Here is a 25,949-nt window from a genome sequence, read left to right on the forward strand (position 1 = left end):
TCAGCAAAACAGACTAGGGAATTCAGAGATAGAACCCGGGTAATAGAAAAGATTTGTGTATGATAAGCCCATAGTCAAAAACCAATGAAGAATGGAATCACTATTTAATTGGAGTTGCAATAAGCAAAAAATTTGAACCTGCCTCACCCTCAAAAAAAAAAAAACAACTCACAATGGCTTTAGATTCATGGTGCCTACCATATGCCAATAAATTTACACACACACACATACACACACATATAAAATCATGGATAAACTGGAGAAACGGAAACAATATATTCATTTTAGTTATGTAGAGGTGGGTTTTTTATTTTGTATTTTTCTGTGTTTAGTTTTCCATACATTTTGTTTGTCTTTAGCAGAATACAAGTTTCTTATAGCCAGGGATTATTTGGAGAGTGTCTGACAGTGGATAGTTACTAAATACCTGCTGAATGGCATGGAATTGACTAAACCAAGAAAAGAGATCATTGGCTGAATGTAAAAGGATAATGTTGTGTTGTAATAACATTCAGAGCAATGGGGACAAATTTGTGCAACATGATGTAGAGGAAGCTGAGCAGAATTAGGAATGACATCAAAAAAGCTAAGGAAGAAGCCTGCCCTCCACCTCCATGTGCTCAATGGTTTTGATTGACTATACTGATTTTTTCAAGAGAGGATTATTATTTGGAGAAACAGAGGGCATAGTCACTGATAAAGGTGCAAGTCAACAGTATTAATTAACATTTTCAGGTACAAAGTACGGTAGAGTTCAAAAAGGGACACTATAGACATGGTTGTTGTGTTAAATCTTAAAAAAAGCTATGCAGTAGAAGTTCAGAGACTTATGTACAGTCCCTATTAGTTTTCCATATATTGTGTTATTCATGTATTATTCTTGATTATTGTTAAATTCATAATAAAAAGGAAACATTTTTACAAAGAAATAAATGAAACCAAAGTTATGGCTTTGGCTATATCAAAATTAAAGGATTTTTTACAGAATAAAAAGCAGCCTTCTTAAAAGTAAAAGTAAAGAAAAAGATTGGGAAAAATATTTTAAAGAAATCTGATCTGCTTTCCTGAATCCATATGTAAATGACATATAATCTATAAGTTTAGCAATTCAGAGGCTCTGATATAGCATTGTCTAAAAGATGTGAAAAGATAATTTACCAATGAAATACAAAATAATAGCAACTGTATGAGAAATAGCTTAAATCTTAAAAATTAGAGATATAAACTTCAAGATAACCTAAAGATAATGTTTATATCCATTAGAAAGGGGAAGTAGTCTAATTATGCCTTGGTTATCAAAGCATGGCTTGAAAAGAAGCCTTCTCAATTATTGTTGGTGGGATCATAAATAAGTACAGATATTTCGGACAGCAATATATAAGGATTACCGAGTTTGTTATATGTTTTCAGCCACCGATTTAATTGCAAGAAATTTGTCCCCAAATATCATAAAGAGGAAAAAAAGAATGCATTTTTACAAAATCATTCACTCGATGGTATTTCAGAGCAAAAAATTGGGTGTATTTTGTAATTCCAATCCTCAAGGAATGGCTGAGTATTTTATGATCTATTAAGGAAATGAAATATCATGTTGTAAAAACTAGTAGCAACTATGGTGCTACAGTTAGCAATTTGGATAGCTGTGACAAGCAGATTATAAGGTATATTCAAATCAAACTGAGGATGGAAGAAGGGCAGATTTTAAGTTGTAAAGCACAGTTTTATCAATGGAAAATTGGTCTCTAGGTAATGAATTATTTTCCATTATGGTACCTACTAAAACTACTAAGGAAAGAGCGGGGGGTGAAGGGGAAAGTAGGAGCATGAATCATGTAACCATGTTAAAAATGAATATTAATAAACGATTAAAAAATTAAAAAAACCAAACTACTAAGGATACGATTGATATCAAGGGAGGAAATACTCATGCCCAGGATACAAGTCTTCTTTGAAGTACTAATCAAGTTCATCTATTTGTTGGTATTTGTCAAGATAGCTCTTCAACCTATATTATAATCATTAGCCTGTCCTCATGCTCTTGTGGCTTTTTCTTTGTTTAACACAAAAATTATCCAAGTGCACTGTTGAAAAGAGACAGCCAATACATCAAAGCCAATTTTTTTGGAGAAAGTAAAAAAGGGCAAGAAAAGCTACATTTGCAATCTCAATTCAAAGCGGGAAGGGGAACATAGAATAGAGTTGTCCTGGAGTCTGGTTTTACTATCCACTGGTTCTAGTATATTCTTTCATTAATGAACCAATAGTGTGTGTATTTGGGACTGAGAGAGGAATGAGGTGGTGATATTAAGTATTTTTCTATACTCATTGTAAGGCAAAGAATTTTTGGTGCTTACCTGCTAGGAAGCGGAGCTGATTTTTCACTCTTAACCCATCATCACCAGAGCCTCGGTTACAGTCATCTTCATCATCACAGTCGCCACTTGCAAGGTCTTCCTCACGATTCTTATCTGAGGCCCGCCTCAATATTGCCATACTTTTTAGAATCTGAAAGAAATTTACAGAAAAGCATTGAATGTCAGAGTTGGCAGGTAAACACACATATAAAATTATAGACTAGTGTAATTAATGAATAATAATGGAAAAATTAATTGACATTTTAGGGAAAAGTTTATATTCGAGAATTTATTCATCAGCATGAGAATTGATGCTCATTAGGGAAGCAAAGAGATCTTTGCTTGTAGTTTGTGAGTCTGGGTTTAAGAAGCAGAGGTTGCTTAATACGTTTGTTTCTTTTCCACTCTACTGATTCAGTGAATTTTTATCTTGTATCATGTAAGTCTCATCAATGTGACTTTGTAGAATCATTTTAGATCAAGTTGTAAAGAGGTTCACATGTCTCTTACTTTTCTTGGAAGTTTGTCTGTGTTTCTTCCCAAATCACTAAGCTACTGAGCACATATTTTTATCATTGTTTTCCCTAATGTCATCCCTAAGACTGGTCAGCCAATTAAGTTTCCCCTTAGAGAGTGAAGCTGTCCACTATCAACAAGCAAGCTGTAGTTCATATACTAGAGAACAGTGCTTGGATGGTTCTTTTCCTTAGAAGGTTGCTTCTTTTTGTTCCAGCATTCTCAGAATACTATCATAGGAAATTATTAAGCCATTCTTTTCTTCATTTGTTTTCTATCCTACCATTTCCTGATGGTATCTTTAGCACCTGTTATTCTAATAAGTTCCACCTTGAGTAGTGACTAAAACCTATTCACAGTCAGTGATTAGAAAACTGGGCTTGAATTTAGACTTGAGGTGAAATTTGAAGAAGTAAGCTGTTAACAGAATGTCAACAATTTTCCATATTTTTCCTACATGCATTAGTGGAAAATTTCAATTTGATATTATTTACATCATTCGCATTGTTGTTCTTGATTACATCAAACCCATGCCTTATGATGTATGTTTCCCTTGTTTTTCTATATTTGTGAAAGATCAAACATCTAAAATTTTTTACTCTTGTGAGTATTTGATGACTATTGTTCAATAATTTCAAAGATGCTAATAGAAATCTATTTTGAAACAGAAAGATTTTCATTTCTACAGCAATTTTGAGGGAATAGAGATATCCTTTCCTTGTAGAATAAGTTGTGATTTAGTTCTGAGAAAGTGTATCTATTTCTTTTCTTAGAAGCTTGAGTCTTGTTCTTCCAGTGTGCTCAAAAGACTTGGCCCATATTTTTTTCCTGCTAATTTTTTGGTTTGATTGAATTCTTAACACCTTACTGTTTTTTATGTTTTTAGAAGCTTGATTCTATTTCTATTAATGTGGTCTCAATACTTAATACATTTTTTGTGTTAATTATTTGATTGATGGTATACTTAACACTTTTAAGCCAATCAGATTTCACTTCAGATAGAGATTGATGGTGGTCTATGGCAGCAAGCAAGCTGTGGCACATACCCTAGAGAATGGTGCCTGGATAGATGGGGGGTTTGGAAATTTAGGGTTCAAGTGTCATCATGGTGGATACTTAGCTTGTACCAAAAACAGTAGAGTAAAGGTAGAATTGTCAAATAACTTTAAATTTGCTTGTAACAAAGTGTGTGTCTGTGCTACTTTGTTCGAAAGTTTGCCTCCCTTTCTCTTAAACTCTCCAGGATAGTTTCCACATATTTTTTCTATCATTGACTTTCCTGATAATATTCATAACACCTGAACATCTTTTGACTTTAGTTAAATTGGAAGTCTGCATCTCTTCCTCTGAGCATCATCAGTATACTATCAGAGGGAACAATAAAAACATGTTTTTGTCATCCATTTCTTTGATACTCTACTTACTAGCCATTCATCCAAGAAGTTTCACCTTGGCTGGAGATTGAAATGCCTTTACAGTTGTAGGAATCCATAGGTCAGTTGTAATAAGAGTGGATCTCAGGTCAGAAAGATCTGAGTTTCAATCTGTAGAAGGCAGCTGTGAATAGAATTCTAACCATTCTATTCTTTCTATATGTACTAGTAATGAATTTCAATTCGATTTAATCAAAATTATTAGCATTCATGTTTAAGGTCCCATATATTACATGCCTAATTATTATGTATCTTTTCCTTCTTCCATATATATGAAAGACAAAGTATTTTTAAAGTTTTAAATATGTTGTGACTGTGGAATGTATTGTTGCATAATGTGATAGAAAATTTGTTTCAAGGTGAAATGCTTTTCATTTGTTTATAGCAATTTTTGTGGAATGAAGAGATCCTTTCCTTGTAGAACAACTTGTGATTTGGTTACTTTTTTAAGAAGGTTGACTTTGTTTTTCTCAATGTGCTTGGAATTCTTAATCTATATATATTTATTTTTGTGATTGTTAATTTACTTTTGGCATCCTTAACACCTTTCAGTCAATCAAATTTCAATTCAGATGGAGATTGATGCTGGTCTTTGACAACAAGCTGGCTGTGGCTCACATTATAGAGAAGGGTGCTTGGAAAGCAGAGGAGGCTGGAAGTCATGAGTTCAAAGGGCAGACAGACAGGGTCAGGGAATAGAAGAGAAATAGGAGCCTACCCTAATAACTGGCATCTGATATCCTATCATTCTTAATACTCTTAAGAGAAATAGAAGCCTACCCTAGTAACTTGTATTCTTTCTGTATTCAAGTTCTTGGAGGTTTGCTCCAAAGCAAACAAGCTCCATCTATCTCCTGCTTGCCTATACTTAGAAGCTGCATTCTGTTCAATTCTTCCAATCAATTCCCTTCCTTTTTCAGTTGATGGAGATTGCAGCCTATTCTCAACCCAAAAGAAGCTGTGCCTGAGTGGGTACAGCATGGGCCCTGGAATGTGAAGGAGGAGAGTTCAAATCCACTAGAAGGAAGAATTATTTTCACAAGACTCTTCAGCAAGATATAATAAAAGCAATACAATAAATTTAAGAAACAAACTTAATGAATTGGAAAAAGAAATTCCCAAAGCTCACTAAAGAAGATAAAATAATTTTTAATAATAAATAATTCATTGAATAATAAGAGATAACTCATTAAATATCAGAATTAGAGAAGGGGGAGCTGGCAACTTCTTAATTCAAGAAGACTAAGAAAAAGAAAACTAAATCTAAGAAAGGAAAAAATAGGAAAAAATGGGAAACATGAATTACTTTTTATTATTTAATGAATTATTTATTCTTATGAGTTATTTTCTTTGGTGATTTCTAAATATAGAAAAGTAGGACAGAAATGGAGATTGTTAGAAGCAAACCTTGCTTGCTAGAATGCAAGTTACTGGGCTAGTATGCAAGTTACTCTGAGGAGCATGAAGAAGGATATGGGATCAGAGGCAAGTTGTACTTACTTGAGGGTAGAAATTGAAAGGATCCATTGATCACTGCCTATATGAGACCCCAACAGGAAAATGCACAGGAACATTAGAGCTAAGTTGTATAACTCCCAGTTTAAGGAGAAAAGATTAGAAGCAAGTAGAAACAATTTAAATACTGTGGAGCTCCAATCATAACAACACAAGAACTGGCTTAAGTGTTTCTTTCAATAGTGTTTGAAGGATGATTGGAGAAAAAGAGGCAAGAAGAATTCCATTTGCTCTTCTCCATAACATTTGTTAGAAAAAAGACAGCTTTCATGTTCCCTCTTGATTCTTCTCTTCTTTAGCCTATGATGAATTGCTTCTATCTAAAATAATCAGCAAACATTATTTGAAATGGGCAAAAGCTAAAAGCCTACCCAATAAAATCAGGATTCCCATTATCACCACTACTATTTAATACTGTACTAGAAATGCTAGCTATAGCAATAAGAGAAGAAGAAACTCAAGGAATTAGAATAGGCAATGAGGAAATACTCAGATGGTACTGAATAGGCAACAAGGAAATATTCAGATGGTACTACAAGTGATACAAATACTCTACCGTTTTCAAGTAACTTTCTCGTTATTTGAGATTTGCTTCTAACAAGCTCCATCTCTCCTACTTTCTTATACTTAGAAATTTGCCTTGCTATCTCCCCTGTTTTCAGAATACCATCAGAGGCAACACTTAACTGTTTCTTACCCCACCTATTATCTATCACACATTTCCTTGATGACCTTCTTTCAATTCCCATTGTTTCTCAATTGCTGAAAGCTGCAGCCTTCTCTCACAACTGAGAAAGCTGTGACTTAATGGGTAAGGCACAGCATCTACTACCAGAAGAATGAGAGTTGGAATCCCCTTGAGGGGGAAAAAGAATTTTTTAAGACTCTTCAGCAAGATATAATAAAACAAAACAAGAAAACTAAGAAAGATCAACCAATTGAAAAAAGAGATCCCCAAACTCACCAAAGAAGATAACTCATTAAAAACAAATAACTTATGATAATAAATCATTAAGTAATAATAGATAATCTAGGTCAATGATGGGCAAACTACAGCCAGTGGGCCAGATGTGGCCTCCTGAAATGTTCTATCTGGCCATGGGACATTATTCCTAATCTGATGAATACAATGAGTAGGATATAATACAATGAAACTTCGAAAGAGTTGCCTTAGAAACAGACCGACACATGGGCATTTCCTTTCCATTGGCCCCCTCTTTTAAAAGTTTGCCCATCACTGATCTAGGTAATATTTATAGATAATATTAAAAACCAGAATTAGGCAAGGGAAGGCTGGCAACTTCCAAGTTGAAGATGAACTAAGTTAAAGAAAACTAAATAAAAAAGAAGACAATAGGAAACATCTTACTACTAAAGCAAATAATATGGAAAACAGATCAAGGAGAGACAATATAAGAATTCATGGACTACCTGAACATTATGATCAGAAAAAGAGTTTAGACATAACTTCCTCTAGGCTAAGAAATTTTTCTAAGACCCTACAGCTAGATATAATGAAAGCAATACAAGAAAATTAGGAAAGAAGAGTTGAGTAGAAGATACTAGATTAGAATGCAAGTTACTCATTAAAATATGATAACTCATAAAATAATGCATTAAATAATAATATATAACTCTTTAAAATTAGAGTTGGACAAAGGGAAGCTGAAAACTTCTTTTAATCTTTATTGTTTTCCAATATCATATAACTTTAATAATCCTATCTTAGTGGAATGATTTGAAATCTTATTCTAACAAGCTCCATCTCAGTCCTATTTGCTTATATTTAGAAGTTTGCCTCTCTTTCTCCCTTTGTCTTCAGAATACTATCAGATACATTTTTAATAGATTTTTTTAAACCCTTGTACTTCGGTGTATTTGCTCCTAGGTGGAAGAGTGGTAAGGGTGGGCAATGGGGGTCAAGTGACTTGCCCAGGGTCACACAGCTGGGAAGTGGCTGAGGCCGGGTTTGAACCTAGGACCTCCTGTCTCTAGGCCTGACTCTCACTCCACTGAACTACCCAGCTGCCCCTATCAGATACATTTTAACTGTCTCTTGCCCCCTCTGTTTTCTATCATACATTTCCCTAATGGCCTCCTTCCAATTCCCATTGTTTCTTAGTTGATGGTGAGTATAGCCTTCTCTCATCCCAGAAGAAGTTGTGGCTTGGTGGGTAAAGTAACCAGAAGAACAAGAGTTCAAATCCCCTTGAGGGAAAAATAATTTTCTAAGACCCTTCAGCAAGCTATAATAAAAGCAATACAAGAAAATTAGGAAAGAAAAATAAGCCAGTTGGAAAAAGAGACCCCAAAGCTCACCAAAGAAACTAACTCATTAAAAACAAAGTAACTTATGATAATAAATAATTCACTAAATAATAATAGATAACTCGTTTAACATCATAAAGAGAAAAGGAAACATCTTATTACAAAAACAAATGATCTGGAAAACAGATTGAGGAGAAACAATATAAGAATTCTTGGACTACCTGAACATTATGATCAAAAAGAAAGTTTAGACACCGCTTCCTCTAGGCTAAGAGATACTCTAAGACCCTGTAGCAAGATATAATAAAAGCAATACAAGAAAGTTAGGGGAAAAAAGAGTCAACCAATTAGAAAAAGAGATCCCAAAACCCATCAAAGAAAATCACTCATTAAAAATAACTCATAATAATAATACATTAAATAATAATAACTCATTAAAAATTAGTGTTGAACAAAGGAAAGCTGACAATTTCTTTTACTCTGTATTGCTTTCCATTACAGATAACTTTCATTATCCTCTCTTAGTGGAATAAATTGAAATCTCATTCTAACAAGCTCCATCTCTGTCCTATTGCCTTTCTTTAGAAGATTGCCTCTCTGTCTCTCAGTGTCATCAGAATACTATCAGAGGCAACACTTCAGCCATCTCTTACTCCATCTATTTTCCATCATATATTTTCCTGATGGCCTCCTTAACTTCTTTTAATCCCCATAGTTTCTCAGTTGATAGTGATAGAGACTGCAGTCTACTCTTAGCCTAGAGCAGTGAAGGTGAACCTATGGCACTGGTGCCAGAGATGGCATGCAAAGCACTCTCTGTGGGCACTTGGCCACCCTCCCTCCCCACCCTCCACTCCAAAGTTCCTTACTAGAAAGGCAGAGGGACTAGGGCAGAGTTTCTCCCCTCCCCCTCTCCACCATGCCTGACATTTTTTTACATCACCCACCTCTCTGCCCAGCAGCCCAAAGGGTGGGGAGGGGAAGGTAAGGTTGATAGCTCACAGATGGCAGAGCTGGAGTGGAGTGCTTAGGCCACTCCCCTCCCCTCTCTACACTTTCTGAGGACATTCCTCACTTCTCCTAGCCCTCTGCCCAGCAACCCAATGGGAGCGCTTTCTCCCTCACTTGTGTGGGGTAAGGGGTGGGGTGGGGTGTACCTAGCATGTGGTGGGAGGAGGGGCATGGCACTCCATCTCTAAAAGGTTCACCATCACTGCCCTAGAGGAAGCTTTGGATCAGTGAGTAAAGCACTGGGTAGGTTAGCAGAAAGATTAGAGTTCAAATCTCTTCAAGAGAAGAATTTTCCAAGACCCTTCAGCAAGATATAATAAAACAATACAAAAAAATTAGGAAAGAAAAGCCAACCAATTGGAAAAAGAGATTCCAAATGACTTATAATAAATAATTCATTAAATAATATCAGATAATTAGATAATAATAATAGATAACTCATTAACAATCAGAATTGGGCAAGGGGAACCTGGGAACTTCTTAATTCAAGAAGACTAAGATGAAGAAAACTAAATCCAAAAAAAGGAAAAAGTAGAAGAGAACAGGAAGCATAAATTATTTATTATGTAATGAATTATTTATTATTATGAGTTATGTTTTCAATGAGCTATTTTCTTTGGTGAGTTCTGAGTATAGGAAAGTAGGACAGAGATGGAGCTTATTAGAAGCAAACCTCAAATTATAAGCAGACTAGGATAAAAGTACTTGAAAACAGTAGACTACATAATAGTTTACATAGTAGAGGCTATGAGGCTAGAATGTAAGTTACTAGGGTAGTACACAAGTTATTCTGAGGAGTATGAAGAAAGATATGGGATCAGACACAAGTTACACTTACTTGGGGACAGAACTTGAAAGAATCCATTGATCACTTCTGAAACCCCAACAGGAAAATGAACAGGAACATTACGACTAAATTGTGTAACTCCCAGTTTAAGGAGAAACTACTACAAGCAACTAGAAAAAATTTAAATACTGTGCAGCTACATTCAGAATAATACAAGAGATGACTTAAGTGTTTCTGACCATAGTATTCTGATGATGGTGGGTCAGATGCCTCTTTTTGACACAAGAAGTCCCATTCCTATTCTCAGTGACATCCTTTAGAAAAAGATCAGCTTTCATGTTTCCTTTTGATTCTTCTCTTCTTTAGCCCAAATAGGATAAATTGTCTCTACCTAAAACCATCAGCAAACATTATCTATAATGGTCAAAGGCTAGGAGCATACCCAATAAAATCAGGATGCCCATTATCACCACTACTATTCAATATTTTGTTAGAAATGCTAGCTATAGCAATAAGAGAAGAAAATCAAGGAATTAGAATAGGCAATGAAGAAATAAAACTATCACTCTTTGCAGATGAACCTGCAAATGATATAATTATTCTATAGTTTTCAAGTAACTTTCACATTATTTTAAGTTTGCCTCTAACAAGCTCCATCACTCTCATTTGCTTCTACTTAGAAGTTTTCCTTGCTATCTCTACCATTTTCAAAATATCATCAAAGGCAACACTTCAACCGTCTTTTACCTCATTTGTTTTCTGTCACATATTTCCCTGATGGCCTCCTTTCAATCCCCATCATTTCTCAGTTGATGGAGATTGCAGCCTACTTTCATCCCAAAGGAAGTTGTAGCTCAGTGGATAAAACACTGAGCTTGCAATCTGAAGACAACAGTTCAAATCCCCACAAGGGAAGAATTTTCCAATCCCTTCAGCAAGATATAATAAAAGCAATACAAGAAAATTAGGGGGAGAAAGTCAACCAAGTGGTAAAGAGATCCTAGAACTCACCAATGAAAATAACTCATTAAAAACAAAATAACTTATAATAGGTAATATAGATAATAATAATAGATAACTCATTAATAATCAGAACTGAGCAAGGGGAACCTGGCAACTTCTTAATTCAAGAAGACTAAGATATGAAGAAAACTAGATCCAAAAAAGGAAAAAACAGAAGAGAAAAGGAAACTTGAAATATTTTTTGTTATTTAATGAATTACTTATTATGTTATTTGGTTTTAATGAGTTATTTTCTATGGTGAGTTCTAAATTTAAGAAAGTAGGACAGAAATAGTTTATTAGAAGCAAACCTCAAATTATGAGCAGACAAAGAAAGGAGTAGGAAAGATACTTAAAAACAGCAAAGGAAATGAGTTAGAGGCTTCCAGGCTAGAATGCAAGGTACTGGGGTAGTACGCAAGTTACTCTGAAGAGTATTAAGAATATATGATCAGATTCAAGTTACACTCACTTGGGGGCAGAACTTGAAAGAATTCATCGATCACCACCTACAAGAGATCCCAACAGGTAAACTCATAGAAACATTAGATCTAAGTTGTTTAACTCCCAGTTTAAGGAGAAAATACTACAAGCAACTAGAAACAATTTAAATACTGTGGAGCTACAATCAGACAACCAAATAGTTAATAAATATACAATAGAGATTTTTTTACATAAAAACAATTTTAAAAATATTTTCCTATGTTTACATGATTCATTTTCTTTCCCTCTTCTCTTCCCTCCCCCCTCCCAGAGCCAACAAGTAATTCCAATGGGCATACAATAGAGATTTTAAAAATTTTTAAGTTTCCATTATGGCTAGTTGAAAAGGCAGAAAAGAAAGGGTGAGGCAAGAAAATGGTTCATTCCCTGCTGCATACAAAAACTCCTAAGTCTCTCCCATTTGTTAAAAATAATAACAAAAAACTTGAAATGTAGCCTGTCATCCACTCAAGCATTCTTCCCATAGCTTTCCTCTTCTCAGGCCAAATCTTAAAACAAGCCATCTACTTGGGTGCCTCCATTTCCCTCTCATTCCTTTTATTAACCTTTACTGTCTGGCTTCCCATCTCATTAATCACCTAAAACTACTCTCTCCAAAATTAATAGCCATCCTTAATTGTCAAATCCCATGGCCTTTTCACCATCCATTTCCTTCTCACCTTCTTTGAAGCATTTGACACTGTTGTCCACCCTTTCCCTATGGCTATGTGCTCCTCTCTAGCTCTTTTGTAATCCAGCCCTCTTTTCAGTTCTCCTAAACCAAGTTCTGCCTGTCCCTTCTTAATTTCTTTGACTGTATCTTTGCATGTATAATACAGAGCCCTTAATTTCCAGTGTTTCCCAAAGCTATGCCTTCTTATTTTCTCTGACCTTATCAGCTCCTAAGGGGTTTTTATTAGCATCTCTATTCAGATGATTCCCAGATCTCTATATTCAGTCCTAATCCCTCTTCTGAGATCCATTCCTGAATCACCTACTGCCTATTCACCTTAAACTTACCTAAAATAGAGTTCCTTATGTAGAGCATCCTCTAAATTCTACTTTTCAACTTCCTTATTTCTATGGAGGGAGTGACCATCCTTGTCTCCCAGATTCAGAATTTCAAGGCCTTCCTCAATTCTTCATTTTCCTTTACCCTGTGGTATTGGACAGTCACCTGCAATTTATGCTATTTCTGCCATAACACCTTTTGCAACCATCTCTTGGTCTCTCCTCACACAGCACAATTCTAAGCTAGGCTCTTACCCCTTCTTGGCTGGACTATTCCAGTAGCATTGGTTTCCCTGCCTGCAGTGTCTCTTTTTCTCTACAATTCATTCTTCACACATCAAGGTGATTTTCCTTAAGTATAGGTTTGACCACATTACTCGCCTACTCAAAATCCAGAGGCTCCCCATTACCTCTAGGATAAAATATGTGTTCCTCTGGCATTTAAAGCTTATAACCTGGTCCAACCTTCTCCAAAATATACATTACTAGCTTCTACACATTCAGATTTCATCCAAACTTTCTTACTGGGCCTATAATTCTACTCAACAATCCTTCCACTGGAACCCCTTGCTAATTTCCCACAGAAACTATTCCAACTCTTCTCTACTTTCTTCAACCTCTCTCCCATTCAGTGTCAACCCATAATCTACCCTTATAGAAAATGAACTAGCCTCCTACTTTCAATTTAATAACCTTATTTGCAAACCACTGGAGATCACAAGAGAAAAAAGTGGTTTTTGTCTTTGGGGAGTATATGTTCCACTGGGAGGGAAACAACATATTGTTATGATTAAAAATATGAGACTGGCCATGGATTCTATTATTTTATTAATCAGAAAGGAAAAGATGAGCCTCCATTTTGCTGACTAAGGCTTAAACCTCTTTACCCCCAGCAAATGTCTCCTGAATTTCCTCTCTCTCTCTCTCTCTGTCCCAGAAGCCAACAGCCCCCACCTTCCACATGTAGCCTTTGAAGTTCAACTAGCTCCTACCTCTGTAGCAACATTGCACACTGACATTCAGGTTATGTTTGTGTTTGAGATATGCCAAGTTCCCCATCACTATTTTATCATTGTTCTGGATCAGGTTTATATCTTAATATTTTACACAAGAGTTTGCTTATGTAACCTAGATGCAGAAGGGGAGAAAGGAGGGAAAATGTGGCTGGGGATTTTCTACTCTATGGGCCTAATCCTTGCTGAGGATCTTTGGACCCAAGGGTCTCAAGCTGCCACACAAAATAAACCCACATAAATCATTAGCATTTCTGTATATCTCCAACAAAAGTCAGCAGCAAGAGTTAAAAAGAGAAACTCCATTTAAAATCACTCTAGGTCAGTGGTTCCCAAACTTTTTTGGCCTACTGCCCCCTTTCCAGAAAAAATATTACTTAGCCCTCTGGAAATTAATTTTTAAAAAATTTAATAGCAGTTAATAGGAAAGACAAATGCACCTGTGGCCATCACCGCCTTCCTGGATCGCTGCAGCACCCACCAGGGGGAGGAAGAACCCACTTTGGGAATCACTGCTCTAGACAATATAAAATATTTAGGTATCTATCTACTAAGACAAACACAGGAATTATATGATTATAACTACAAAACTCTTGTCACACAATTAAAACTGGATCTAAATAATTGGAAAAACATTAATTGCTCATGAGCAGAACAAGCCAATATAATAAAAATGGCAATCCTACCTAAATTAATTTTCTTATTCAGTGCCATATCTATCAAACTACCAAAACTTTTTATAGAATTAGAAAAAATAATAACAAAACTTCATCTGGAAGAACAAGAGATTAAGAATATCAAGAGAATTAATTTAAAAATGTGAAGGATGGTGGTCTTAGTCGTACTAGATTTTAAATTGTACTATAAAGCAGTGATCATCAAAATAATATGGTACTGGATAAGAGATAGAAGGGTGGATTAATGGAATAGACTAGGGGTAAATGACCTCAGCAATCTAGTGGTTTGATAAAACCAAAGATCCCAGCTTTTAGGATAAGAACTCACTATTTGATAAAAACTCCTGGGAAAATTAGAAAACAGTATGGCAAAAATTAGGTTTAGGACAATATCTTACACCCTATATATTCAAAATGGGTAAATGACTTAAATATAGAGTGATATTATAAGTAAACTGGGGGAACATAGAATAGTATATCTGTCAGATCTCTGGGGGAAGGAAGAATTTAAGACCAAGCAAGAGATAGAGAACATTATAAGATGTATAATGAAAACTTTTTACTATATTAAATTAAAAAGGTTTTGTACAAACAAAACCAATGCAACCAAAATTAGAAGGGAAGTAACAAACTGGGGAAAAAAGTTCTCTGACAAAGGTCTAATTTCTCAAATATATAAGAAAATAAGTCAAATTACAAGAAATCAAACCATACTCCAATTGATAAATAGTCAAGGGATATGGATAGGCAGTTTTCAGATGAAGAAATCAAAACTATCAATAATCATATGAAAAAGTGTTCTAAATCCCTCCTGATTAAAGAAATATAAACAAAACACCTCTGAGGTATCACTTCACACCTATCAGATTGGCCAATATGACAGAAAAGGAAAATGATAAATGCTGGTGGGGATGTGGCAAAATTGGGACACTAATACACTGCTGATGGAGTTGTGAATTGATCCAACCACTCTGGGAGGCAATTTGGAATTATGCCCAAAGGACTTTAAAAGAATGCATGCCCTTTGAGCCAGCAATACCACTATTAGGTTTGTATCACAAAGAGGTTAAAAAAATGAGAAAGGATCTGTTTGTACAAAAATATTTATAGCTACATTTTTGTGGAGGCAAAAAAATTGGAAAATGAGGGGTTGTCCCTCAATTGGGGAATGGCTGAATTAATTGTGGTATATGATGATGATGGAATACTATTGTGCTATAAGGAATGATGGACTGCTTGATTTCTATAAGAAATGGAAAGATCTACATGAACTGATGTAGAGTGAAATGAGCAGAACCAGGAGAACCTTATACACAGTAACTGAAACATTATGGGATGATCAAATGTAATAGACTCTGCTACTAATAGCAATGCAATGATCCAGGGCAATCTTGAGGGACTTATGAGAAAGAATGCTATCCACATCTAGAGAAAAAACTATTGGAGTAGAAATGCAGAAGAAAAACCATATGATTTATCACTTGTATATATGTATATGATTTGGGGTTTAGGTTTTAAAAGATTACTCTATTACAAAAATTAATAATATGGAAATAGGTTGTGAGTGATAATACATGTAATAACCCAGTGGAATTGCTTGTCAGCTCCAGGAAGGGGGAGGGTAGATGGGAGGGAGAGAACAGCAATCATGTAACCATGGGAAAATATTTTAAAAATGAATAAATTTTTAAATAAATTAAATAAAAAATAATAATACATTAAAAAAGAAAATCCCAGAGAATAAAGGAAGAAACAAATTAAGATGATTAATAAGATAAGACAAGATAAAATGAATAACAAGATAGCCTTAACAAAATATCAGAACACAAGTTAAATCTACCAAAAAAAATCCAAGTAGCCAAGAGATAGAAAGGGAAATCCTATTCAAAATACTGTAGACAATATAAAATACCTAGGAGTCTACCTGCCAAGACAAACTGAGGAACTGTATGATCACAGCTACAAAATACTTTTCACACAAATAAAGTCAGATATAAACAAATGGGAAAACATTGATTGCTCATGAAATAAATAAAAATAACAATTCTACCTGAATTATTAAATTAGCTAATAATTATCTTCTCTTTACTATCTCTCCTATAGCTATCCTTTCCTTTATCTATCTTCTCTCTCCTCTCTGTTGGTATCATTATACTCTATCTCCTCTCCTTCTCTCTCCTGACCCCTTTCCTCCTCTACGACTTCATTCTCTCCTCTGTATCTCCCCTCCTTCTCCCTTCCTTTATACTCTGTCCCCCCTTTCTCTATCTCCCCTATCCTCCTACCTCTTTTCCCCTCCTCTATACTCTATCTCTCCTCTCCCATCTATTGTCTTCTCTCCTCTCTCCTTTATCTCACCTCTCTATCTCTATGCACTGTCTCCTCTCTCCATATCTACCTCTAGGCTTTATTCCTCTTCTTCTCCCAGTCTTCCCTTTATCTTTCCCTTCCAGGGTCCTCTCCTCTTTATATCTTATCTCCCCATATCTTCTTGCCACTATCTCCCCTCTCTATCTCTTCTTTGCTCCTGTCTCCTCTCCTCTATCTCTTCTCTCCTCTGGCTATCTCTGCCTCCCCACTTCCTTATTCTTATCTCTTATATCATCTCCCCTATATATTATACTCTCTCTTTATCTTTCATCTATCCTCCCCTCCTTTATGCTCTCTTTTCTCTCATCTTGCTATATCCCCTCTCTATCACTCCATCCTCTACTCTATCTTTCTCTACTTCTATCTCTGTACTCTATCTTTCCTCTCCACATCTACTTCCCTCTCTTCTCTCCTATTCTCTATATCCATCTCCCTCTCCTCTCTATCTTTTTTCTTGCAGTATCCTCTCCTCAATATATCCTCTAACTCATCTCTGTAACTATCTCCCTCTATCTATTCTCTAAATCTATCTCTCCATTACCTCTCTTCCTGTCTCCTTTATCTATCTCTGCTTCTCAATATATCCTCTAACTCATCTCTGTAACTATCTCCCTCTATCTATTCTCTAAATCTATCTCTCCATTACCTCTCTTCCTGTCTCCTTTATCTATCTCTGCTTCTCTTTTCTCTTCCCTCTCTCTTTTTGTGCACTAGTCTAGTAACCTTTAATCATTCACTCTATTGTTTTCCAGTAAGGGATAACTTTTATAATACTGGCTATATAGAATGATTTGAGATTTTGTTATAACAAGATCCATCTCTATCCTACTTTCCTATACTTGAAAGCTGGCTTCTGTTGCACCATCATCAGAATATTAGGAGAGGGACCACTTCAACCATCTCTTACCCCATCTGTTTTTTTTATCATATATTTTCCTGACGACCTCTTAAACCCCTTTTAATCCCCATCACTTCTCATTTAATGGATATTACAGCCTATTCTTACACTAGAGGAAACTGGTTCAGTGGGTAAAGCACTGGACTTAGTAGCAGAAAGACAAGGGTTCTTCTAGCAGAAGGAAGAAAAATTTTCCAAGACTCTTCAGCAAGATATAATTTTAAAAATGCAAAAAAAATTTATGAAAGAAAGTTCAACCTGGAAAAAAGAGATCACAAAATTCATCCAAGAAAATAACTCATTAAAATAATAAGTAATTCATTAAGTAATAATAAATGACTCATTAAAATTAGAATTGGGTAAAGGGAAAGTTAGCAACTTCTTAAGATAAAAAGACTAAGAAAACTAAATCCAAAAAATGAAAAAAATAGAAGAGAATAAGAAACATTACAAATGCAAGTGACCTGGAAAACAGATTGAAGAGTGACAATGTGTGAATTCTTAGACTACCTGAATATTATGAACTCATCATACATAATCCCTCCATTATCTGGGACTTTGTTACCATTGTCCTCCTCTGTCTGGAATAACCAGCCTGCCATCTTAGGCCTGTCATACTTCAAGATGTAAGTTCAGGTCTACATAAAACCTTTGACCTATCAGTGATAACTTAGTGTTGAGAGAACTGGGTTGGGAGTCACACATTCTGCTGATTTTTGTTTGACATTTAGGCAAGTATCTTCCCCTCTCTTTTTGACCTCACTTTCCTCACCTCTGACATTTGGGGGGTTGCAATTGATCAATTCTCAGGGCCCTTCTAACACTAAAGATCCATTAGAGGGTAGGGTTTTGATTTGTTTTGATTTTGCTGTTCAGCTTCTTTCTTGAATTAAAATCTCTTGCTTTAAAGAATAATGAAGATAAAACTAGATAAACAATCAAATAAGGTTGCAAGCATGTTTTTAGGACTTAGTCTGAGCCCATTTAGCTCAGCTATGGCTTTGCTTTTTTTAAAACTATGGAATTTAAGTTCCATTTCAAAGCCATTAAGCTGGGCTTACAACACTGTTTTGGAAATGTTTAGATGCTCAGGTTTATGCAGCCTCCAAGGAGTGTTTGCAGGGCCTAGCTTTCCATGTCCATGGCAATGTAAACACATATTTCACTGTTTTTATCAGAGCTGTGTGGCCTAATGGAAAACAAATGTTTTGACTTGACTGCATACAACTTAGCTTTTCATGCCACAATCATTTACGGGGTGTATGAATCAGCAAGGGCTGCCACACAAGGGACCTACCTGCCTTTGGGGTTCCAGATCCCAAGTACCCAGCTAGAAGCAGGGTAAGCTGTTCTGGCCCAGTGAAGTTTCTGTGGTGGTGGCATTGAAAGGAGAAGAGTAAAAAGGTAGCATTGGTATTACCCATACTTCCAAGAGGAGCAGTCACAGGGAAATAATCCCTGCTAACTAGCAGAAGGCCAGAATTTTCTTTCAGAGCTGGACTAGCCCCTCAGATGGATTATCAAGCTGGAGACCCTCATAATACATCGGAGGAGTTGATTCCTTGGAGGGGAAAGATCTTCCTCAAGGTTGTACTGTGAGTTAGAGAAATGGTAAAATTCCCCTCCAGGAATCAAAGAATCTCAAAATGGGAAGGGGCTTTCAGTAGCCTTCTAGTCCAACCCATACTAGAAGAGGAATACCCTCGTCTATATCATCTAGTTTTTGCTCAGTATTCTTCAGTGACAGAAAGATGATTACCACATAAAGTAGCCAAATCTCCTTTTGGACCTTGTTATTTTTTTTTTGGTCAGTACTGGCACTTCATATGAATGGGGGAATTAATTCCCAGTGTGGACATTCACTCCACCAATTTAGCTTGGGAATAACTTGTAGTCTTAGAAAATTGCTTGGGGGCACACAGCCAGAGCGTATCAAGGCCAAGACTCAAACTCAGGTCTTCCTCCCTCATGGTTACCCTTCTATTTACTGTGATGCTTATCAAGATGTTTTACCTTACATGCAGCTGAAATATATCTCTTTGCAATATCCATCCTTTGCCCTGAGATCTTCCCTCTGTGGCCAAGTTGAAGAAGTCTAATCCCTCTTCCATGTGACAGCCCTTCATGTACCTAAAGACAACTTTTATTCCTCCCTCTCTAACTTGCCACACATGACCATATCCTATGAACCTTTTCCAGGCTCAACATGCTCAGTTCTTTTCCCTGATCCCTGTATGTTCTTCAGTGGCCCCATCATCCTAGTCACCCTCCTCTGGATGTTTTCTAGTTTTTTCTGGAACAAAGTTAGCACAGTATTTGGGATTTCATCTCACTGGGGGTCAGTATGGAAACTCTAACAGTAGCTGCCTTCTTCTGGACACATTCAGTTCCCAAGGATTTCAGAAATCTTCATCTTGTTTCAGAGCAAAGTGCAGTGAGACAAAACAGTCCCTGCCCTCAAGCAACTTACATTGTCTTTGGTATACAATTAGGAAGGGAGTTAGTTAAGAAAAGATCATGTGAGAAGAAAAACAAGGAGACTTGGGAAAACCTCCTGTTGGCCTGAAAACTGAACACTGAAGGAAGCTAAGAATTCTAAGAGGTAGAGGTGAGGAAGAAGTGTGGGTCAGTCTGGGCAATGTTTGGAAACTCATAAGTAGGTCCATTTGGCTAGACTGAAGGGTAAATGAATGTGCAGTACATTTGGAAAGGGAGGCTGCAAGCCATATTCTGAAGGATTTTAAACTCTGTTACGATTAAAAATGATGAAGGCAGATATTAAAAGGGAAAATAGTATTTTAATAAAAGCCATTGCTGATAGAGATAAATTGACCACGCACCTGTAAGAAATCTCTGGCGCCTCCGCCATTTTCTTCCATACCTTCCCTACTCCTCTCTGTCCCCTGGGAGCCCGCTCAAGTAACCAAGAGGCCTTCTCCAGGCCACCCTCCGAATTTAAGCTGTCCTATATGTTTGGGGACATCTCTGACGTCCCCACGTCCAAAAACCGAAAACCCATTGGATCACGGGAATGTAGTCTCAAAGTCCCTACCTGTCCACAGGAAGTTTGTAAGGTACTTTTAAATGGCACCTCCCTGAATTCCAAACACACATTTCCCCCTGAGATCCAGCAAAAAAAAGGGTTGGCCCTTTTTCTCTGGATCTATAAACATAGTCAACTTCTAAATTTCAGGAATTTGGGGGATAAAAGAAATGGATAAAACAAATGGATAAAACTAGCCGCATTGACAAAAAAAAACAATTTGGGGGCAGTCCCCTATTGGCATAAGAGTGTACATTCAAAACAAATGCATTCAACTCATTCAACTCTCCATAGTTCAAATTAACTGCACCCAAAGTTCGAATTTGATTTTCATGATCCAGTGAAGGCTCTTCAGGCATCCTCATGGTGTAGGGAGATGGCACAATCCTTATCCTGAAATTACTCTCAAAGAATTTAAACTTTACATTATAGATTATAAAACATACATTTCCTTCTAAGAATTATACATTTTCCCCTGAAATTACTCCTAAAAGAGTTAAATATACATATATTTTTACATTATCGAATTTTTAAAAAACTTAACACACATCCCCCTGAGGAAAATTCTAAACAACACATTTCTCCCCTGAAAAGGGTACCTCAGGTCAGCTAAGGATGCATGGCTGAGTCATGGGGGTTGTATGAAATCAATTGGCAAAAGAAATAATGAAAAATAAAAATAATAGGCCCTTGAATCAAGGCCCAATTAAAGTGATTTAAGCAGTTTGCTATTACTCATTCAGGGCCAGGACTATAGAAAATTGCCATTCTCTCTATATAAGAGAAATAAGGGAAATGTCTCTCTTTGGTCTGATTTGCCTTCAACTTCTCAGGGAATGAGCCAATAAATAACCAATCTTAGGTGCTTTACTAGGAATCTAAGTTAAAGGGGACCCCTGTCCTCTAAAATGTTAGAAAAGACTGGGACTCCAGAACTCAAACCCCAGTTTCAAGCCATTCAGTATTGGCATAGAACTCCTGCAATCCATGCAGATTCTCAGAGTTGCTATTTTATCTTAAGGTCAATTGTGAGCCACTGAAGGTTCTTGGCTGGACCTAAGCTTTAGGAAGATAGTCTTGGCAGCAGTATGGAGGATGGACTGGAGAGAGGACAGTCTGGAAGCAGGGAGACCATTTAAGAAGGCTACTATAGTAGTCCAGGGGAGAGATGGGTCTCTCTTAATGTAGTCTAAGGTCAGCTTAGCTGCCAGGCCACACATTTGGGCTAGGAAACGCTGTGTGTGCGTGTGTGTGTGCGCGCACGCGTACATCTATGTTTGTCTCTGTGTGTATGTGTGTGTGTGTGTGTATGTGTTGCCTGCCTGAGGAAATCTTCCTAGTTAAAGTGGCATCTTCAGAGGTGTTTACTAATTGTTAGGATGAGGCCTGCAGAGAAGCTGCATCTCCATTAGGTGACAGCAAGAAGGCTGCCTGTAGGCACCCAGCCATGTTCCCATCTGGACCTCCCTTCAACTACTGCCTTTGATTCACAACACACCTAATTTCTGTTCTCCTTCCTACTTCCCTGACGTATACTTGTTGCCTTTTAATATAGAGTTGAAACATATGAAAAGTGTCTACAAATAATTTGCTCTGCCAGAAAATACACAGTGATGTAAGGTAAGGAAACTGAGTGAGAGAGACGAAAACCTTCTACTTGTTCAATCACATTGATTGCCTCTTGCTCAGTTCACCAAATCCCATCAATATTAAGGGCAAGACTCAATACAAGATGCTAAAGATAGAGATAGGAAATGATATAGGACCTGCACTCAAGAAGCTTACAACTTAATGGGGGAGAGGCATGTACACAAGTAACAATGATGCAAGGAAGAGTAAAATAAATGTAAAAGAGAAGTCCAGGTAAAATAAGATGAGAAACTGAGAGAGATCACTTTCATGGGGCAGAGGTAGCATTTGTCAGAAAAGCCTTTCTGGAGATGACACCTAAAGCTGGGCCTTGAAGAAAGGTAGGGCCATCAATAAATAAATCCTGGGAGGCAGCTGATTCTAGGTGTAAGAAATGGTAAGAGCAAAACAAAGAGGGAACAGAAAGAGACTAGGGGTCAGAGAGTGGTTCCATTTGGCTCTAAATGTATGTCAGGAATAAGGATAGGGATGACATAAGATTGGATTGTAGAGGGCTATGAATGCCAGAGTTAGAAGTTAATATTTTAGGCAAGAAAGTCACTGAAGGTTTGCCACAAAGAAGCAAAATGATCAGGGTGGTGTACTTGGAAAATTATTCAGGTAAAATATAAAGGACAGTTTGTAAAGGGGAAAGAGTGGAGGCAGGAAGACAAGCCAGGATGCTATTACAATAGTCTAGACCAGTGATGGGCAAACTACAGCCTGCAGGCCAGATGCGGCCCCCTGAAATGTTCTATCTGGCTGCCCGACATTCTTCCTAATCTGATGAATACAATGAGTAGGATACAATACAATGAAACTTGGAAAGAGCTGCCTTAGAAACAGACTGACAGATGAGCATTTCCCTTCCTTTGCCGCTGCCCCCCGCCCCCCTCCCGTCTTTAAAAAGTTTGCCCATCACTGGTTAGATAAAAAGTGATGAACTATGGTGATACCTCCAGGGATACAAATGGTCACCCACTCATGCCTTTACGTCATGTGTAACTCCTATCCATACTCCATCTCTTAGGTTAAAACCTCAGCATCATCTTTGGCCTCTCACTCTCCTTCATCCTTTCTTTCTGCCTCCATACCATGTCTTGAATCTGTCCTTTTCCTTCTACCCATTTAGCCACTATACTAATTCAATCTTTCATCACTTTTCCCTGTACTATTTCAAATGCTTTCTAATTGCTTTCCCTCTTTCAGAGTCTCTCCACTTTCCAAACCATCCATCCATCCATCCATCCATCCACCAAAGGGGCTTTCCTAAAGTACAGCCATGACTCTGTCACTCTATACAATAAACCTCAGTGGCTCTTTCCTACCTTTAGAATTAAATAGAAACACTTCATTTGGACTATTTAAAGCTCTTTCCAAGTTTGTCCCAAACTCTCTCTAGCTTCACTGGACATTCCTTCCCCTCTCTCATTCATTCTGTGCTCCAGCCAAATTTCCTTCCATATGGCCCTTCATCTCCTATCTCCTATGTCTTTGTACTGGCTGTACCTCATAACTGGAATGAATCCTTTCCTTGCTTTCACCTCAAAGAATTTCTGGTTTCCTTTAAATATTAGCTGTAATGGATCCCCTCAGTTGCAAGCACTATTACCCTGGCCCCAATTATTTTGTATTCTTGCCTATGGAGATCTTGTAGTTCTTTTTTTTATTTTTATTTAAGTTTATTTATTTATCTAGAAGATTTTTCCATGGTTACAATATTCATGATTCCCCCCCTCCAGAAGCTGACAAGCAATTCCACTGGGTTATACATGTATCATTGTTCAAAAACTATTTCCATATTATTCTTATTTGTAATAGAGTGATCTTTTAAAGCCCAAACCCCGATCATATGCCCATCAAACTACATGATCAATCATATGTTTTTCTTCTGCATTTCTACTCCCACAGTTCTTTCTCTGGATGTGGATAGCGTTCTTTCTCAGAATTGTCCTGGATCATTGCATTGCTGCTAGTAGAGAAGTCCATTACATTTACTCGTGCCATATAGATAGTTAGTCCAAAATCTTTGGAGTGATTATGGACTTCATTTGAGAGGCTCTGCAGCATTCCAGGAACTATGCAATCAACATGGTGTCATCTACCAACAAGAGCATTTGAAGATCTTTGCCATTAATAAGGAATCTCTCTTCCATTTGGACCTAGGATTGGGAAATTCTCCAAGATAGCGGCAAAAGCCTTGGTTACTATACACCTCCCTGCCTCAGGCTTCCCTTAAAATCAGAAAGTCCTCAAACAATTTTGTCTGTAATCCCTTTTGAGGAATTGTGTATGCTTTTAAAATATGCATGAGAAACACTTCAGGGTAAAGAGCCCTTAAGAGAGTAGTCTACCAAATCAATATTGTTGGGTTTTTTGAAAATATAATCAATAAACAGGGTGGAATCTTGTTTTTTTTCTGTACCATTTAGTAGATGTATGACTGTAAAAATGACATTTGTAAAAGCACACCTGTCCCCATCTTATATCTTCATTAAGGATACTTTTAATAAGTATATAAGTTATTCTCAAAGATCTTATAGAGATAAAGCAAACAAAGGAATTGATAGCTATTAATAGTTTTTCAATCACCTTTTTAAATATAGCTGTATAACCCATATAATCTCTGAGGATCTCTTCCAAATTCCTATAATGAGTCATATCCTGAAACAAAGCTATATCTTTCCCTTCAGCATCTAAAGAGTACCCCTGAGGACAGATGATTCTCTAATGTCACCATCTTGAGCTCCATCTTATATTCATTCCCCCACCCCACCCTAAGACTTTAAGTTGAGAATCATTTTAGTCAGTCAGCCTTATGTAGTTTTTAGAAAGGACTATTCACTGAGGTGGTATAGGAAGAACAGTAGGTACAAAATATTTTCTTCATCAGAAGTCTTGGCAGTCTCGCACAAGTACACACAAAGTCATAGGGAAAGTAGATTCCACCTTAGAAAGTACAAGCAGCAAAGGAGGTAAATGAAAGCTGCTGATTGCTGGTGGCTCATTTCTCTCATTTATAGGGTACTCGGTATGTCCCCCTTTGGCATGCTGATATCTTTGTCAAGGTCCTTTTCTTTTTATCTTTTTAAAAAAACTATTTATTTTGTTTTTCCCCAATTACATGTAAAAAAAAAGTTTTCAACATTTAAAAAAGAAAGTTTGAATCCTTTCCTTCCCTTCCCCTACCCCCTTAGATGGTAAGCAATCTCATATAGATTTTACATGTGCACATATGCAATCATGTAAAACATTTTTCCATATTAATCCTTTTGTGGTAGGAAATTTGAACAAAAAAATTAAGAAAGGAAGTGAAAAAAATTTGCTTTGGTGCAGATTCAAACTCTATCAATTCCTTCTTTGGAAGCAGATGGCTTTTCTTTATCATGAATCCTTTGGGATTGTTTTGGATTGCTAAGAATAGCTTAATCATTCACAGTGGTTCATTGTATAGTATTCTTGTCACTGTGTAAAATGTTCTCTTGATTATGATCATTTCACTCTGCTTCAGTTCATGTAAGTCTTTCTAGATTTTTCTGAGCTATTCCTTCACTTTCTAAGTCTTTGCCCCCCACAAAAAGAGCTGCTTTAAATATTTTTGTATATATAGGTCCTTCCTCTTTTTGTTTTTTTTTTGTTTCTTTGTGATAGAAACCTAGTAATGGTATTGCAGGGTGAAAGGATATGTACTGTTTTCATAGCCCTTTGAGCATAAGTTCAAATTGCTCTCCTGAATGGTTGAATTAGTTCACAATTCCCCCAATGCATAAGTGTTTCAATTTTCCCATGTCCCTCTAAATTTTGTCATTTTTCTTTTCTCTCATAATAGCCAGTCTATTGATTGGTGTGAGGTGGTAACTTATACATTCAACTCATTTTCCTATGTATTTAAGAAATGAAGTCTTTTTAGAGAGATTCATAAAATTTTTTCACCATTAC

The 25,949-nt window shown here is 36.6% G+C and overlaps 1 protein-coding gene across 1 annotated transcript in view; it reads right to left on the reverse strand.

The window, feature by feature from the left end:
* The window catches only part of GPC3 (glypican 3), a gene marked incomplete at its 5' end in the record, with an annotated part of 495,727 nt that overhangs the window by 181,575 nt on the left and 288,203 nt on the right, over positions 1-25,949 (reverse strand). The window contains one exon of the mRNA XM_044682692.1: positions 2,355-2,505. Coding sequence (XP_044538627.1) covers positions 2,355-2,505 — 151 coding nt within the window. The remainder of the gene's footprint in view (positions 1-2,354; positions 2,506-25,949) is intronic.

This window comes from Gracilinanus agilis, chromosome X (genome assembly GCF_016433145.1).
Source record: "Gracilinanus agilis isolate LMUSP501 chromosome X, AgileGrace, whole genome shotgun sequence".
In the NCBI taxonomy this organism is placed as follows: domain Eukaryota; kingdom Metazoa; phylum Chordata; class Mammalia; order Didelphimorphia; family Didelphidae; genus Gracilinanus; species Gracilinanus agilis.